The 16,106-nt window shown below is 43.6% G+C and overlaps 1 protein-coding gene and 1 long non-coding RNA gene across 13 annotated transcripts in view; one reads left to right on the top strand and one right to left on the bottom strand.

The window, feature by feature from the left end:
- LOC100380626 (E3 ubiquitin-protein ligase HECTD1) overlaps positions 1–13,383 on the top strand; it is a 43,620-nt gene extending 30,237 nt beyond the window's left edge. Inside the window, exons 25-41 of one of the 11 annotated variants that reach the window (XM_014211182.2) lie at positions 1,713–2,390; positions 3,201–3,422; positions 3,684–3,817; positions 4,145–4,301; positions 4,460–4,682; positions 4,815–4,869; positions 5,573–5,755; positions 6,144–6,360; positions 6,522–6,726; positions 6,923–7,124; positions 7,441–7,578; positions 7,733–8,364; positions 8,613–8,691; positions 8,787–8,880; positions 8,996–9,146; positions 9,402–9,546; positions 12,353–13,383. In XM_014211182.2, the coding sequence (XP_014066657.1) occupies positions 1,713–2,390; positions 3,201–3,422; positions 3,684–3,817; positions 4,145–4,301; positions 4,460–4,682; positions 4,815–4,869; positions 5,573–5,755; positions 6,144–6,360; positions 6,522–6,726; positions 6,923–7,124; positions 7,441–7,578; positions 7,733–8,364; positions 8,613–8,691; positions 8,787–8,880; positions 8,996–9,146; positions 9,402–9,546; positions 12,353–12,490 (3,653 nt within the window). In that variant the 3' untranslated portion in view covers positions 12,491–13,383. Of the gene's footprint in view, positions 1–1,571; positions 2,391–3,200; positions 3,423–3,683; positions 3,863–4,144; positions 4,302–4,459; positions 4,683–4,814; positions 4,870–5,572; positions 5,756–6,143; positions 6,361–6,521; positions 6,727–6,922; positions 7,125–7,440; positions 7,579–7,732; positions 8,365–8,612; positions 8,692–8,786; positions 8,881–8,995; positions 9,147–9,401; positions 9,547–12,352 lie in introns of all 11 variants that reach the window. The other 10 variants (XM_014211177.2, XM_014211176.2, XM_014211175.2 and 7 more) reach the window with 10 other exon arrangements.
- Positions 13,384–13,761: 378 nt separating this feature from the next.
- LOC106611208 (uncharacterized) lies at positions 13,762–16,103 on the bottom strand. Of its 2 annotated transcripts, XR_001330074.2 has the most exons (5): positions 15,752–16,103; positions 15,406–15,566; positions 14,890–15,207; positions 14,689–14,742; positions 13,762–14,300 (listed from the first exon to the last, which is right to left on the bottom strand). It is a non-coding gene; the product is annotated as an uncharacterized lncRNA (long non-coding RNA). The 2 variants fall into 2 exon arrangements; XR_001330073.2 differs by having other exon boundaries at positions 14,890–15,566.
- Positions 16,104–16,106: the final 3 nt, after the last annotated feature.

Below are 16,106 nucleotides of genomic sequence, written 5' to 3'. Positions count from 1 at the left end.
ATCATTTTGAAAACAAACGTTTATTCTTTCAGTGAAATACGGAACCATTTCGTATTTTATCGAACGCCGGCAACCCTAAGTCTAAATATTGCTGTTACATCATAATTATGTAAAATTCTGGCAAATTAATTACAGTGTTTGTTAGGAAGAAATGGTCTTCACAAAGTTCACAACGAGCCAGGTGGCCCAAACTGCTGCATATACCCTGACTCTGCTTGCACAGAACGCAAGAGAAGTAACACAATTTCCCTAGTTAAAAGAAATGAATGTTAGCAGGCAATATTAACTAAATATGCAGGTTTAAAAATGTTTACTTGTGCATTGATTTTAAAGAAAGGCATTGATGTTTATGGTTAGGTATACATTGGTGCAACAAAAGTTTTATATATTTTTTTTTTTCCCGCAAATGCGCTTGTTAAATCATCACCCGTTTGGCGAAGTAGGCTGGGATTCGATGATACATTAACAGGCAGCGCATTGATTATATGCAACGCAGGACAAGCTAGATAAACTAGTAATATCATCAACCATGTGTAGTTAACTAGTGATTATGTTAAGATTGTTTTTTTTATAAGATAAGTTTAATGCTAGCTAGCAACTTACCTTGGCACCTTGCTGCACTCGCGTAACAGGTGGTCAGCCTGCCACGCAGTCTCCTCGTGAAGTGCAATGTAATCGGCCACAATCGGCGTCGAAAAAATGAGTCAGTGCTACTGCTGTGTGACTAGACTGGATTACGTGATGCTCATCCTCCTATTGCTCTCCTATTGCATTTTATTTTTTTTATTTTTTATTTTTTATCATTAAATACAAGGGGCGTGTAAAGGATTACATGTCTATCTCTGTATGCCAAACGTCTTAAAACCTCTCCCATTATCATTTACGTATTTGACTAAACTTGCAAACTGTCACTACCATTATACCCTTTTTGTTATTAGTTTGATATTTTGAAGTGCAACCCTCCCCCCTCTCCCCCAACTTATCAGGTAACCTTTTCATACTTGTACAATCATTTCCTCCGTCGCAATCTGTTAAATCTCTGGGCAGCCATGTTTCCAGTGTGTTTTTAAATACTTTTTGACTAATTGTCTCCATCAATCAGCTGAGTGCATGTTGATGTCACAATTTGCAAGCTCTGAATGGGCTCCATTGCAATTTTATTATATTTACATTGACAACGATATTATTCAGTTCCTTTTTCTCAAGTGGCTTTCAGCTTTGCATTTGCTCAATTCTACCTTGCTTTGTCATTTTCTGTAACTCATGATTTCTATCTGACTGCTTCACCTGGACCAGAGTACTAGGCCATACAGTTTCATCAAGACATCCAGTATCTAAATTTGACTTGCTATTGGTTTTACTATTCAGCACAATGCTAACATACTGACTATCAGCTTCAGTATAGCTGCATAGAATGGCATACTAATGGTGAATAATGGATCTAGTCTGAATCTGTATTCAGCCCACCTGTAGACAACGTCACAAACATGGTTATCTGGTCCAGTGTCGAGCAGAACTGCTGTCTTGACTTGCTCTCTGCTGGGTCTCACTACATTCATATCCTTTTCCAGGCTGGATTGATGTCACCTGGGATGCTGGTGGCTCAAACTCTTATCGTATGGGTGCTGAAGGAAAATTTGACCTCAAGCTTGCGCCAGGGTACGACCCTGAGTCTGCGCCATCACCCAAACCTGTCTCATCCACTGTTTCAGGCACAGCGCAGTCCTGGAGCAGCCTGGTGAAAAATAACTGTCCGGACAAGGGCGGCTCCTCCTCGGCTGCAGGGGCCAGCTCCTCCAGCCGGAAGGGCAGTAGCAGCTCGGTGTGTAGCGTGGCCAGCAGCAGTGATATCAGTCTCAGCTCCACCAAGGTAGAGCGCCGGGCCGATAGCCTGCTGGAGCAGGGGGGGGTACTTGGGGCTGGTGGTGGCATCCCTGGGGCAGAGGGCCAAGAACCCATTGTGGTGCTGTCCTCCGCCGATGCCGCCTCCAGCACGATAACTGCGGAGGAAGGTGGCGAGCGAAAAGCTGGCGCGGACAGGCAAGCGGCGGCAGACGCCACTGCCATCTCCATGGGACTAGTCAGCGTCAGCTCGCCTGACGTCAGCTCCGTGTCTGAGTCCTCCAGTAAGGAGGCTGCTTCCCAGAGGCCTCTATGTTCCGTGGCCAGCGCCCGTCTGTCCGTCAGCTCTCTGCTGGCGGCCGGCGCTCCCATGAGCTCTAGCGCCAGCGTGCCAAACCTGTCGTCACGAGAGGCCAGCCTCATGGAGTCGTTTGTGCGGCGAGCTCCTAACATGTCCCGCACCAATGCCACCAACAACATGAACCTGAGCCGCAGCAGCAGCGACAACAACACCAACACACTGGGACGAAACGTCATGAGCGCTGCCAGTGAGTATTCAGCCTCCACTGTCTGCGGGCCAGGGACACATGGGATACATGCAGCCCTCAGCCTTCAGTCCTCCTCAGCCTTCAGTCCTCATCAGCCTTCAGTGCACATGAAGGGACCACTGTCCAGCCAGCTCACTTGACATTATTAGCATGACTTGTAGAAGGAGCCTTGTAGCTTTGGTTTAGAGTTTAGCTTCAGCTTGTACAGTAATAAGTTATCACATTTTTACATTAACCTGGAGTATTAGTCAACAAAATTTGTCCTGGCAATGTAAAATTGTAGATTGTGTTCAATATTGATATGATTGCTAATCCGACTCTTGATCACCACACAAAGGGAAGAAAGAGGACAGACACTTATCTAGCCAAGAAGAAATACTGGCTTCACATATCTGAATGGTGTTCTTGCTTTTGTGCCGCTGTTTTTTTCTGGTTTTCTTTGCTCTAATATTAGGCCATTTCATTAAACCAAGGAGAATCAAATGCCTCACCAATAAATCATATTATTGCATTGCTGACAGAGTATTACTGACATTTTCTAATTACATTTTTGTGTCATCCTTGTGTAAAGCGAGCGGTGATCACTGCATTATTTTCTAATGTTAACCTTTTAAAAGTAAGATGCGCAGTTTTTTTTTACTCAAAACATGACTTCCAGTGGTCGGAAGGTGCTGACTGAGGCTTGAATGTGACAAGCATGTGTAGTGGTAGAAGAGCAACCAGCATTCAGTTTTAACTGGAACCAGTCAAAATAATACCTGCTTCTTTTTCTGTTTGGGAACTAATCGCATTTTGGGTTTTTGTTTGCAGCTTCTCCTCTCATGGGTGCGCAGAGCTTTCCTAACCTCACCACCACTGGTACCACCTCAACTGTTACAATGTCCACATCCATAGTAACCAGCAGCAATAATGTAGCCACGGCAACCACAGGTTTGTCGGTTGGCCAGTTGCTCAGTAACACTCTGACGACCAGCCTGACCTCTACGTCTAGTGAGAGTGACACTGGTCAGGATGCTGAGTTTTCCCTTTATGGTAGGCTATACTAGACTTGCTATTATTCTTATATTCTACATCTCCTATATTATACAGCTCTCCTATCCTCCTCCACTACTCTTCTGCTTCTTCATCATTTAACACATACGTGTTTCTACTGCCTGACTTCCATCTTGTCATTTCACACTTCTTGACTCATCAGTGTCCTCCTCGTACATTTGGCTAGCGCTTTCTGACTCTATATGAAGTGCATTATGATCAGAGTTGTTTCTAGTGAGTTCTCACCACCTCTCCCTGCAGACTTCCTGGACAGCTGTCGTGCTAACACGCTATTGGCTGAGTTAGATGATGAGGAGGATCTGCCTGAGCCTGATGATGATGATGATGAGAACGAGGATGACAATCAGGAAGACCAAGAGTATGAGGAAGTTTTGGTACGGTCCAGGGTAAACCTTGGTTTCCACATTCATTTTAATAGGGTAAAATCTGATGCAGTTTCTATTCATATAAAGTGTACTTGTCGATTGCATGCTTGCACCCTCATAAAAAAAGAATTGCCTGAAAACCTCCCTATTTCAGTTTAAGTTCTTGTCAATTTCAAATGTGAAGTGTGTGACTAAATGTATGTGACCTTGTTTTTATGAAAGTTTTGTTTCTCCTGTAAATGTCGATCTGTGTTGCATGTTGTTTGTGTTGTGTGTAATACCTTGCCTGCCACTACCAGAGAACTAAGGGCTGTTGTTCATGTCCTGTTTTATCAGGAAGAGGAAGAGTATGAAACCAAAGGGGGTCGGCGTAGAACCTGGGACGATGACTTTGTCCTCAAACGCCAGTTCTCTGCTTTAGTCCCAGCATTTGACCCCAGGCCAGGCCGGACCAATGTCCAGCAGACCACTGACCTGGAGATCCCTCCCCCAGGTACACAAACACGACACAGTTCAGTTCAATATCTATCTGTGGATGGACTTGGATTGTACATGATTACTAGACAAATGGCAAGTCTTTCACACCTACTTCAATTGCACCCTAGGGCATAGTGGTGAGCTCTTTCCTCATGTTTTTCCTTGTCCTTGCAGGTACACCTCGCTCTGAAGTCCAGGAGGAGGTTGAGTGTGCCCCGTCCCCCCACCTCGCCCTCATCCTCAAAGTGGCAGGGCTTGGAACCACCCGAGAAGTTGAACTACCCCTCTCCAACTACAAGGGTACTATCTTTTACTATGTCCAGAAGCTTCTACAGATCTCATGCAACGGGAGCATCAAATCAGATAAACTACGCCGGATCTGGGAACCCACATACACGTAAGTCTGCCTGGCAGGATGCCAGTTTATTTGGGTGTTTAGTTTTTCTTTAGGATTCTAACTTGACGCTATGATGAAACCTAAACTGAAAGTAGCTGGAATTAATGGCAGATCTCCATCTTTGTTTTGCAGGATAATGTACAGAGAATTGAAGGATTCAGACAAAGAGAAGGAAAGCAGAAAAATGGTAATTAACAAGTTTCACACCTCCCCCCCGTCTTTGTCTCCTGCCCATTTAAAAAAAAATCTTTGCTGTGAATGTTTTGTGGCTGTTTTCAATGTGTAGCGAAATGCTCCTCCTGGATAATTAAACAGACCTAGTCTCGAAAACCCGACCTAGGCAACAGTGACTCTTTATGGCGTAGAGGAACTACGTCCCTGCCCACATCACTACCTTATCCGCTTGAATAAAATACTAAACAGTAGCTGGCGAGATTGAGATCACTGAGGTTATTTTTAGTGAGTACATTTCGCAAGTGGCTATCTTCAATAAACCACTGCAAAGATTTTGCCTGAACTTTGGTTTCGAATCACAACATTCTGGGATGTCTGCATCGTGATTTGTTGGGAGAGTTGTCTATCTGAAGAGGACCCACTCCAGAACAAGGACATTTTTTTTTTCTCTTATCAAAGTTGCCAAAAGTCTGTTTTTGAAACCGGACCCTAGTCATTGTTGTCTAGGGTCGGGTTTTTGAGACTAAGACAGACCTATCTCACTAACCTTTAAAGCAGCAAGGATACTGTGACTTAAAACCCTATTAGTTATAATGTAACTAGAGTAACTGCACGGGTCTCTTTTTAGTGGTTAAACCAACCTACTGTAATGCATGTCTATTTTCCTTGAGACTTTACAATCAGGAAAGACCAACATTTGGTTCTTCCTGTTGTAGGGTTGCTGGTCTGTAGAGCATGTGGAGCAATACCTTGGCACTGATGAATTACCAAAGAATGACTTGATAACCTACATGCAGAAGAATGCAGACTCCTCTTTCCTGCGACACTGGAAATTAACCGGCACTAATAAAAGTATTAGGAAAAACAGAAATTGTTCTCAGCTCATAGCTGCATACAAGGTATAGACCGGCATCAAGATGTTGCTTATCTGTCTATGTATCTATTTATTTTCCCTTCTCTGTTTTGATATATCATTTTCCTTCTTGCTTGACTGTCACTTTTCTAGCCACTTGTTAGACAGTTTTTGCTCTTGTCTTAACTTTATCCAAATGGCTTGTGGCTGTTCTGTAAATTATGCATTACCATGATTTACATAGTGAATCTGTTCCCTTTCATTATTTTGTTGTACGAACATAATGATTGTGAGAATGCAGTAACTGGATGTATGTGCAGCAAAATAGCCATATCCAGTTTTCTGCTACTGTCTTCGCTGTTAATCAGAGTTTGTAGAGTCAGGTAGCTGAGGAAACATCAGGTTTAAACCACGGTCCATATGATTGCTTGCAGGACTTTTGTGAGCATGGGTGCAGGTCGGGGGGCCTGAGCCCTGGGTCTCTGGGTGCCATGCAGACCTGTGACATCCTGAGTGTGGCCAGTGAGCAGGCCCAGGCCAAGGCTGGCTCCAGCCAAAGCGCCTGCGGAGTGGAGGATGTGCTCCAGCTGCTCCGCATCCTCTTCATCATCGGAGGAGACCCCCACGCCCACACACGCACCTTCCAGGAAGGTACAGATGCACACATACCACCTCAGACCCCCCTCCCCATCACATATCACCTGAAGATAATATGCTACCTTATTTTATTAGCCTCTTGCAGTGAAAATGTTACTTGTTAGTGTTCTTAATAACACACGTTGTTGATCAACTGTGTTGTTTACAATATGTAGAGGATCTCCAATTCAATGCATCGCCCGAGGAATTCACCAGCAAGAAAGTCACAACGAAGATTCTCCAGCAGATCGAGGAGCCTCTGGCCCTGGCCAGCGGGGCCCTCCCAGAATGGTGTGAGCAGCTTACCAGCAAGTGTCCTTTCCTCATCCCCTTCGAGACCCGGCAGCTCTACTTCACCTGCACTGCGTTTGGAGCCTCCAGGTTAGTGCTGCTTGACGTTTAAACAAAAGGGGTGTGTACTCCTGAAACTGGTGCAACGTCTTCTCACATCCACACCCATTTCATGTCTTTGTTTATATAGCATTGAATAACAAACTAATACAGCTCTTGCATATTACAGGGCCAATTATTGCTGTTAATTTCATTGACTTCGCACTGTATTGTCGGTGTACCTCAGGGCGGTAGTGTGGCTGCAGAACCGGCGGGAGGCGACCATGGAGCGTTCGCGGCCCTCCACCACGGTGCGGAGAGACGACCCTGGGGAGTTCAGGGTGGGCCGGCTCAAACATGAGAGAGTCAAGGTCCCCCGCGGAGACCAGATGATGGAGTGGGCTGAGAGCGTCATGCAGATCCACGCTGACAGGAAATCTGTTTTGGAAGTAAAACACCACGCCTGATTAAACCAGATTAGTTGTACTCCTGGACTAACATGCATGCTCATTGGAGAGTCTGTGTGAAGGGATTATTGATTGTCATTGGTACCCATGAATAAGTGGTCCATGTCATGCTAAATGGTGTGAAATATGTACTCATTCATCCAGTTCATAGGCATACATTTTGTAATCTTACTGTACACCAGTTTTTTTCCAGCTTGGTAATGTCTTCCCCTATTTCTTTGAATGGCATGGCCACAAGAGGTCATAGTGACTGGTTATGAGAGGTCGTAGCGAATGACCAGTCTCTCTCTCTCCCCAGGTTGAGTTCCAGGGGGAGGAGGGTACAGGCCTGGGTCCCACACTGGAGTTCTATGCTCTGGTGGCAGCTGAGTTCCAGAGGACATCCCTGGGTATCTGGCTCTGTGACGATGACTTCCCAGACGATGAGTCTCGCCAGGTAAGTGCTGCTTCACTGTCACATCATTAAAATGTAGATCTAAACGATAATATTTGAACCATGTCAGTGTCACCTTTAATTAATATTTTTGGGGTTAAGGTCATGTCAATGAAAATGCCCTGCTTCTTATTGACTGTGTGTTGTGTACTATCAGGTGGATCTGGGTGGGGGTCTGAAACCTCCAGGCTACTACGTCCAGCGCTCCTGCGGCCTGTTCCCAGCCCCATTCCCCCAGGACAGTGACGAGCTGGATCGCCTCAGCAAACTCTTCCTCTTCTTGGGGGTCTTCCTGGCCAAGTGCATTCAGGACAACCGCCTGGTGGACCTTCCCATCTCACGACCCTTCTTCAAGTTGCTCTGTATGGGTGACATCAAGAGCAACATGTCTAAGCTGCTATACGCCTCCCGTGGGGGCCCTCTCCTCCTCGATCCCACTGAGCAGCACCACCACTTCTCAGAGATCCAGTCGGAGGCGTCTACCGAGGAGAGCCTGGACACCTATTCTGTCGGCAGCTTTGACGAGGACTCCAAGTCCGAGTTCATCCTGGACCCCCCTAAACCCAAGCCCCCGGCCTGGTACCACGGCATCCTGACCTGGGAGGACTTTGAGCGGGTCAACTCCCACCGGGCCAAGTTCCTGAAAGAGATGAAGGAGCTGGCGGTGAAGAGGAGGCTGATTTTGGGGAACAACAGTCAGTCTGAGGATGAAAAGAACACTAGGCTGCAGGACCTCATGCTGAAGAACCCCTTGGGCTCCGGACCCCCACTTAGTGTAGAGGACCTGGGGTGAGCACAGCTACTACCACCACTCTTACTGAGCTTCTTAAATTAGTCAGGCATTCAGTGGATAATATCCTGAACTGGAATGACATTATTGCTAATTACATTGTTTTGTAGGCAATGATTAATCGCTTTTGAATTTGTTCACTTTTCTTTTGTCAGTTTCCCATGATGCTGATATAGTGTTTGATCTTGACAGCTGTAAAGTTATGTCATCCTTCAACATGGTTAATTTTGAGTCCCTTTTCCCTCAGATTGAATTTCCAGTTCTGCCCCTCATCCAAAGTGCATGGGTTCTCAGCAGTGGACCTGAAGCCCAATGCGGATGACGAGGTAGGTAGAGCGCCACTGTTGGCTCTGACCTGAGTTTTATTAGTTAGATGAGTTGTCTGAAACTGTCCTTTTTCCCTCTCTGTTCATCCATCCAGATGGTGACCATGGATAATGCTGAGGAGTACGTGGAGCTCATGTTTGACTTCTGCATGCACACTGGCATCCAGAAACAAATGGAGGCATTCAGAGGTATGCCTATTGATACGACTCGCCGATTGGATCTCTTTAGTATTAGTTATCACAAATACGTTTGTTTTCCTACAGTACATTTTGGATGTAATGAAATGAATGGTTCCTTTCTCAGAGGGCTTTAACCGAGTGTTCCCCATGGAGAAGCTGAGCTCCTTCAGTCACAAGGAGGTGCAGATGATTCTATGTGGAAACCAGTCTCCATCCTGGACATCTGAGGATGTCATGAACTACACAGAGCCCAAGCTGGGCTACACTAGGGACAGGTATGATGACCCTTCATCTACAGCAGCTTGTAGAATAGAACTTCCTTTGGCTAACTTGGAAATCATTTCTTTGTTGTTAGATCTCCTTGTATTGACTGTTAGTCATGCTTTAAAAGGGGCTCAAATGGCAAGGTCACATGAGGCTTGTACTAAAGTACCAGTTCATCAACTGGCGCTATCTAACAGCTGGTTGTTTTCATATTTAGCTGGAGAGTCCTTTTAATGGTTTCATCGGTTCTCTTGTCCTCTCTACAGTCCTGGGTTCCTGCGTTTTGTGCGGGTGCTTTGTGGCATGTCATCTGACGAGAGGAAAGCCTTCCTCCAGTTCACCACAGGATGCTCCACTCTGCCCCCTGGCGGTCTGGCAAACCTGCACCCACGCCTCACCATCGTTCGAAAGGTAAGGAAAGGGCTCTCTATGACGCAAATCACTACTGAGTTTATGAAACCATGTCAACCTTGCAGTACAGTAAGCCATCCTAATAAGGTTGATATTGACATGTTTCAGCAATGCTGACAGTAGGAATTTGGGGAACGTTTGATATTAACCTCTGCGGTATGTGGGACGCTAGCGGGACACACTATTCAACAGCCAGTGAAATAGCAGGGCGTCAAATTCAAAACAACAAAAATCTCAATTCAAATTTCTCAAACATACAACTATTATATCCCATTTTAAAGATACACTTCTCGTTAATCCAACCACATTGTCCAATTTCAAAAAGGCTTTACGGCGAAAGCATAACATTAGATTATGTTAGGACAGCACCTAAACAAGAAAAACCACACAGCCATTTTCCAAGCAAGGAGAGGCGTCACAAAAACCAGAAATACAGCTAAAATTAATCACTAACCTTTGATGATCTTCATCAGATGCCACTCATAGGACTTTATGCTACACAATACATGTATGTTTTGCTCGATAAAGTTCATATTTATATCCAAAAACCCCATTTTTACATTGGCGTGTAATGTTCAGAAATGTTTTGCCTCCCAAAACTTCCGATGAATGAGCACATCAATTTACAGAAATACTCATCATAAACGTTGATAAAATATTCAAAGAATTATAGATACAGCGGTTGCATTAAGGAGTAGTGTGTCAGATTTCAAAAAAGCTTTACGGCGAAAGCAAATTTCGCAATAATCTGAGTACAGCGCTCAGATATCAAAACAAGCCATACAGATACCCGCCATTTTGGAGTCAACAGAAATGACAAAAATTACATTATAAATATTCACTTACCTTTGATCTTCATCGGAATGCACTCCCAGGAATCCCAGTTCCAGAATAAATGTTTGTTTTGTTCGATAAAGTCCATAATTTATGTACAAATACCTCCTTTTTGTTCGCGTTTAGTCCACTACTCCAAATGCAGGAAGCGTGCGCAAAATGTCACGACGAAAAGTCAAAAAAAGTCTTATTTACGTTCGTAGAAACATGTCAAACGATGTATAGCATCAATCTTTAGGATGTTTTTATCATAAATCTTCATTAATATTCCAAACGGACAATTCCAATGGCTTCAAAAAAGAAAAGGAACACAGCTAACTCTCACGTTTGAGCGCGCCACTGAGCTCATGTCATTTTCTCAGTCGTCTACTTCCAGGAGCTCTTATTCTCTCCCCAGTCACAGTAGATGCATGAAACAACGTTCTAAAGACTGTTGACATCTAGTGGAAGCCTTAGGAAGTGCAAAATGAACCCTAAGTCACTGTATAGGCAATCACTTGAAAAACTACAAACCTCTGATTTCCACACTTCCTGGTTGGATTTTTCTCAGGTTTTTGCATGCCATATGAGTTCTGTTATACTCAGACATCATTCAAACAGTTTTAGAAACTTCAGAGTGTTTTCTATCCAAATCTACTAATAATATGCATATCCTACCTTCTGAGCCTGAGTAGCAGGCAGTTTACTACGGGCACGCCTTTCATCCGGACGTCAAAATACTGCCCCCTACCCTAGAGAAGTATTAAATGTATTCTGTTTAGCTTTAAAACATAATACAATATTATCATCCAAGAATGACACTAATTTCAGGGAAAGGCATCGCCAAATCCATACGGGAATACTGAACTGAAAGGGGGAGGGGGGCGAATTCAAGCAGCAAATTGTGCTGAGACTTTCCTCTTCTTAAAAATGGATGAACACCCCGGCGGAGGAGGAGTTGGAATGGCCGCCCCAAGACCTCAGCAACAACCTCTATCACTAATATCTGCCACTCCATACCTCTGGGATAATAGACAGGGTTCATACTACACTGAACAAAAATATTAACGCAACTAGTGGTCAGAGTGTTGGGCCAGTAACCGAAAGGCTGCTGGATCGAATCCCCGAGCTGACAAGGTAAAAATCTGTTCTGCCCTTGAGCAAGGCAGTTAACCCACTTTTCCCGGGCGCCGAAGACATGGACGTCGATTTAAGGCAGCCCCCTGCAACTCTCTGATTCAGAGGGGTTGGGTTAAATGCATTAGCCACATTTCAGTTTAAGGCATTCAGTTGTACAACTGACTAGGTATCCCCCTTTCCCTTCCCTAAAGTGTTGTTCCCATGTTTCATGAGCTGAAATAAACATTTGCACAAATTTGTTTACATCCCTGTTAGTGAGCATTTCTACTTTGCCAAGATAATCCATCAACCTGACAGGATTGGCATATCAAGAATCTGATTAAACAGCATGATCATTACACAGGTGTACCTTGTGCTGGGGACAATAAATGGCCGCTAAAACGTTTTGAAAGAGTGTCAATTGGCATGCTGACTGCAGGAATGTCCACCAGAGCTGTTGCCAGAGATTTCTGTTAATTTCTCTACCATAAGCCGCCTCCAACGTCATTTTAGAGATTTTGCCAGTACGTCCAACCTACCTCATGACCACAGACCACGTGTATGGTGGCGTGTGGGCGAGCGGTTTGCTGATGTCAACGTTGTGAACAGTGCCCCATGGTGGCGGTGGGCTTATGGTGTGGGCAGGCGTAAGCTACGGACAATGAACACAATTGCATTTTATCGAATGCACAAAGATAGTGTGATGAGGTCCAGTCATGTGAAATCCATAGATTAGGATCTAATGAATTTATTTCAATTGACTGATTTCCTTATGAACTGTAACAAATCTTTGAAATTGTTGCGTGTTTTGTTCAGTATATAGTTTACCGCAAGGTGACTGCAATACTATTAAACTAATTGTTCCTTTTCATAGGTGGACGCGACAGACTCCAGCTATCCCTCTGTTAACACTTGTGTACACTATCTGAAGCTGCCAGAGTATTCCTCTGAAGACATCATGAGAGAGCGTCTCCTAGCTGCTACCATGGAGAAGGGCTTCCACCTCAACTGAGCATGCCCCGTCTGCCCCATTATGACTGACAACCCCCCCCCCCCCCCCCCTGCTGGTGAAGCCTATTGTGTTTTATTGCAGAAAAATAGATCTCTCTCCCCCCTCCTCCCAACCCCACCAACCACCCTCCCTTAAATCTCCCCTGTTCCGTCCTTTCCCCCTGAGAACTCTAGGAAAACAGTCCCATGTTGGCAGATAAGGTCCGGGGCACCCCCAACTTCCTCCGCTCCACCCACTACAGCTCCCTCCCTTCCCAGGGCACACTGCTGCTTGAAGGACTTGAGCGACTGGAAGACAGTTTCCTCATGGTCTACAGTGTTTACTCTCTCTCATACTCTGGCTGTGAGCATCTGTACATTCTCTGTAGATTTGAGGGTTTTTGGATTGCCACCAACTCTCCACCACCCGGCTGTCAACCCCCTTCCTTTCCCTGCGTGACGTGAGGGGAGAAGGGCATCTGCTTCTGTAGCGCTAACTGTAGTGTGTTTGGGAATTTCCTTACCAGGTTAAGTTTTACTAGTGCCTGCATTGTTTGAATATTAGGATTACATTTTCCCTCCTTTTACTTAATCTTATGGCATACAATCATGATGCACATGCTTATTATTTTTGCTCTTCATTTTTCTTTCGTTATGTATGTTTTGATTGTTTGTTATCCTGCTATAAGGATCAAAGTCCCTGAGTGCATTTCTTGTGTAATTTTACAATAAAGCTATAGAGACAAAAACACTGGTTCTGTGTGCAAGGCACATTTAAAAAGAAAAAAGCAAGCTATGCTTTCCCTTGTATTTTCTTTGTATATTATAAACATTTATTTAACTCAAGTTGCAGTTTGAAGTAAACAGATATTTTCAAATGTGTATGCTCCAAAAAATTAAAATGTTTGCAAAGTATGAAACGTCTTGTTTATTTACTTAATAAAAGACCTGAATTACATATTCCAGTCACATTCAAGAACCAAACACAAGACAGGGTTTGTGTGATACCTTACAGTCAATCTATTACTACAGCTGTCTAAAACCTCCCTATTCTATATTAATAACAATGGGTTGTTGATAAATTCAAGTATGAAGTCCATGAATCATTTGGATGGCAATGTGTACCCTTTTTCAAAGGCCGATAGTCTTCTTGTTCAAGCAACTGCTCAATGTGTCTCAGACATCTGGTCCAGAGCTAGTAGAGGTGCCAGGATGCGGTTCTTGTTGGTCTCCACTAACATTGAATACACATTTAATTCCCTATCACAGTGTAAAGTAGGGCATTTACCCCCCCCCAATGATCCCTTTCCATTAGTAAGAAAATTGTTATTGTTAACCCCTGGCTACTCTTAACAGAGGGGTCAAAGTTCACTGACATTTCAGTCATGGGTTCTTTGAAAAAATATTTAAACATTGAAAATGTCAAACTCACAGTTTAATACATGTACAACATGATTGTCTTTCTGTAAAAGGATGAATTGACTTAAGTTTCAGTCATGGAATTTAACCTGCATTAACATGTCTCGCCAGGTTGAACAACTTCTTTTAAAAAACAACCGACTGTAGTTGCATTCCACTTCTTATGACTGGTCTGACCCCGGCAAGTCTGACTGCCCACTGAGAAAAAGACTCAGACAATGACAGTTGTCTTCATCAGTCTGTGCAGTGCCGCACTAAATGCCAGGCCTGGAATGGCACAGTCAGCTAGCCACATGACAAGCCCCTAATGTGAAGGGTGGACACGCAGACAGCCCCAGCATCTATTTAAATGAATTTCCTCAAACTGATTAATAACAAAACATATCATTTGTAAAGGATACATCCAATTCACTCTGTTAGGAGAGAAAAACAAAGCAGTTACATGGTTATTTTTATTGTATTTATTTAACCTTTATTTTGACAGGGAGTCATGCTGAGACCAAGGACTCTTTTGCAGATGAGCCCTGTAATTACAAGAATATTCACATCAATACAAAAGGCAAAATGGAGATACATTAGGCAAACCAAGGATACATCTGCCAATGGAAAAAAACTTAAATGTGTAGTATTGGCTTCTCTAATGGGGAATGCTCTGTTTAGAGTAATGTGTTTTTGTCCCAGAAAAAGTTGACCTTTGAAATGCTGAGCTATGCACAGGTGGTTGGATAGTTGACATGCAGTAAATCTAGCATACAGTCAGAATGTGCTGAAGCAGTGAATAAAAAGAGACTCTGAGCTCACCACATGACTGAAGTACTTGTCAAGAACCTCAACAAAGTTGTGTGACAGCTCATTCTGTGGGAAAGAAAGACATCCCACACCATGAATCATGAATACTCTCAATAATATAATTATTATTATTAATAATCTCAATAATATAATTATCAACCTTAATCTGATAACACTATTTTTACATATAACAGTAAAATTATGAACTCTCACCTCAGTGTCACTGATACCAACAACTATGAAGAGAGCAGCATACTGTCGATATACTAGTTTGAAGTCCATAAAAGAGCACTAGATAGAAAATATTAGTTACTTGGATGTTTGAATAGCAGAATGAGTTCTGTCACCTGAATAAAATGCATGTGGACTGGCAGTGGCAAACTACTAACTCAGCATGAAGAATAGCATAACCAAAATTATAAATGAAAGGGGTGGATGTAGGTTATTGAACTGGATTTCTTTCTGTTCTGTATTGTCTCGTCCATGCCCCTGTCACCAGTTATGTACGTCTTCTCACTGTTGTGTCCTACCCTGAAAGTAAACAACAAAAAAGTAGTTTTTCCAAGCCACTGTGCTTCTGCCTTCACATTGCTTGCTTGCTTTTGGGGGTTTAAGGCTGTGTATCTGTAAAGCATTGTGTGACAACTTCTGATGTAAAAAGGTTTTTACAAAATGCATTTGATTGATTGAGATTTCAAATGGAGTAAAAATAACAATTGAGATAGAGACCTCTTCTTTTTACCGTGACAGGCATCCCTTGACAACATCAGCCTCCAGAGAAGGCCTCTTTCCAGTGTCCACCCACTCACAGTACTTAGACAGGCAGGTCTGGCCCTGCTTGTTCACCATCAGGAGGAACTTGATCCTGGTGACCTCCTAGTCCAGTGTATCTGCAAAAAAGGAAAGAATAATATAAATGGTGTCATAGCAAATCATGCATTTAGTCTTTATGTAATACCCTTTTGTGTTAATGCATCTGTAACCAGACAGTTATATCCAATTCAGCAAAGTCAGGACGACTATGGCCAAGCTTTGAATGCATTCAGTCAAGCTTGAATACTATTAGGCTACTCACCCTAAACCAACAACGTTTCAGATGCAAGTCAGACCTTGATGAGTGTGACAAGATACACATAAACAATATACTCAGGAACACTCAACAATGAGCAGAGAGGGGTCCATGGTGCTGGAAAGAAGCCCCCCTGAGAGTCCCAGGCCTGCCATGCAAACACCTGATTGTTCGTTTTGTATCAAGATATATTTTTCGAATCATTTTTATATTATTTCCCTGGTTTACATTATTTGTCTGTGGTGTAACTGTACGAACGGCACACATGCCCATGCTCCTGTATTTGGATCATTGAGCTGCTTTGGATGACAGGAAAAAATAAAAAGGTGAGCATGTCCCATCATGCAGTGCGGGCCAATTC

Source organism: Salmo salar, chromosome ssa09 (genome assembly GCF_905237065.1).
Source record: "Salmo salar chromosome ssa09, Ssal_v3.1, whole genome shotgun sequence".
Taxonomy (NCBI): Eukaryota; Metazoa; Chordata; class Actinopteri; order Salmoniformes; family Salmonidae; genus Salmo; species Salmo salar.
This window is presented reverse-complemented; position numbering and strand designations above follow the sequence as displayed.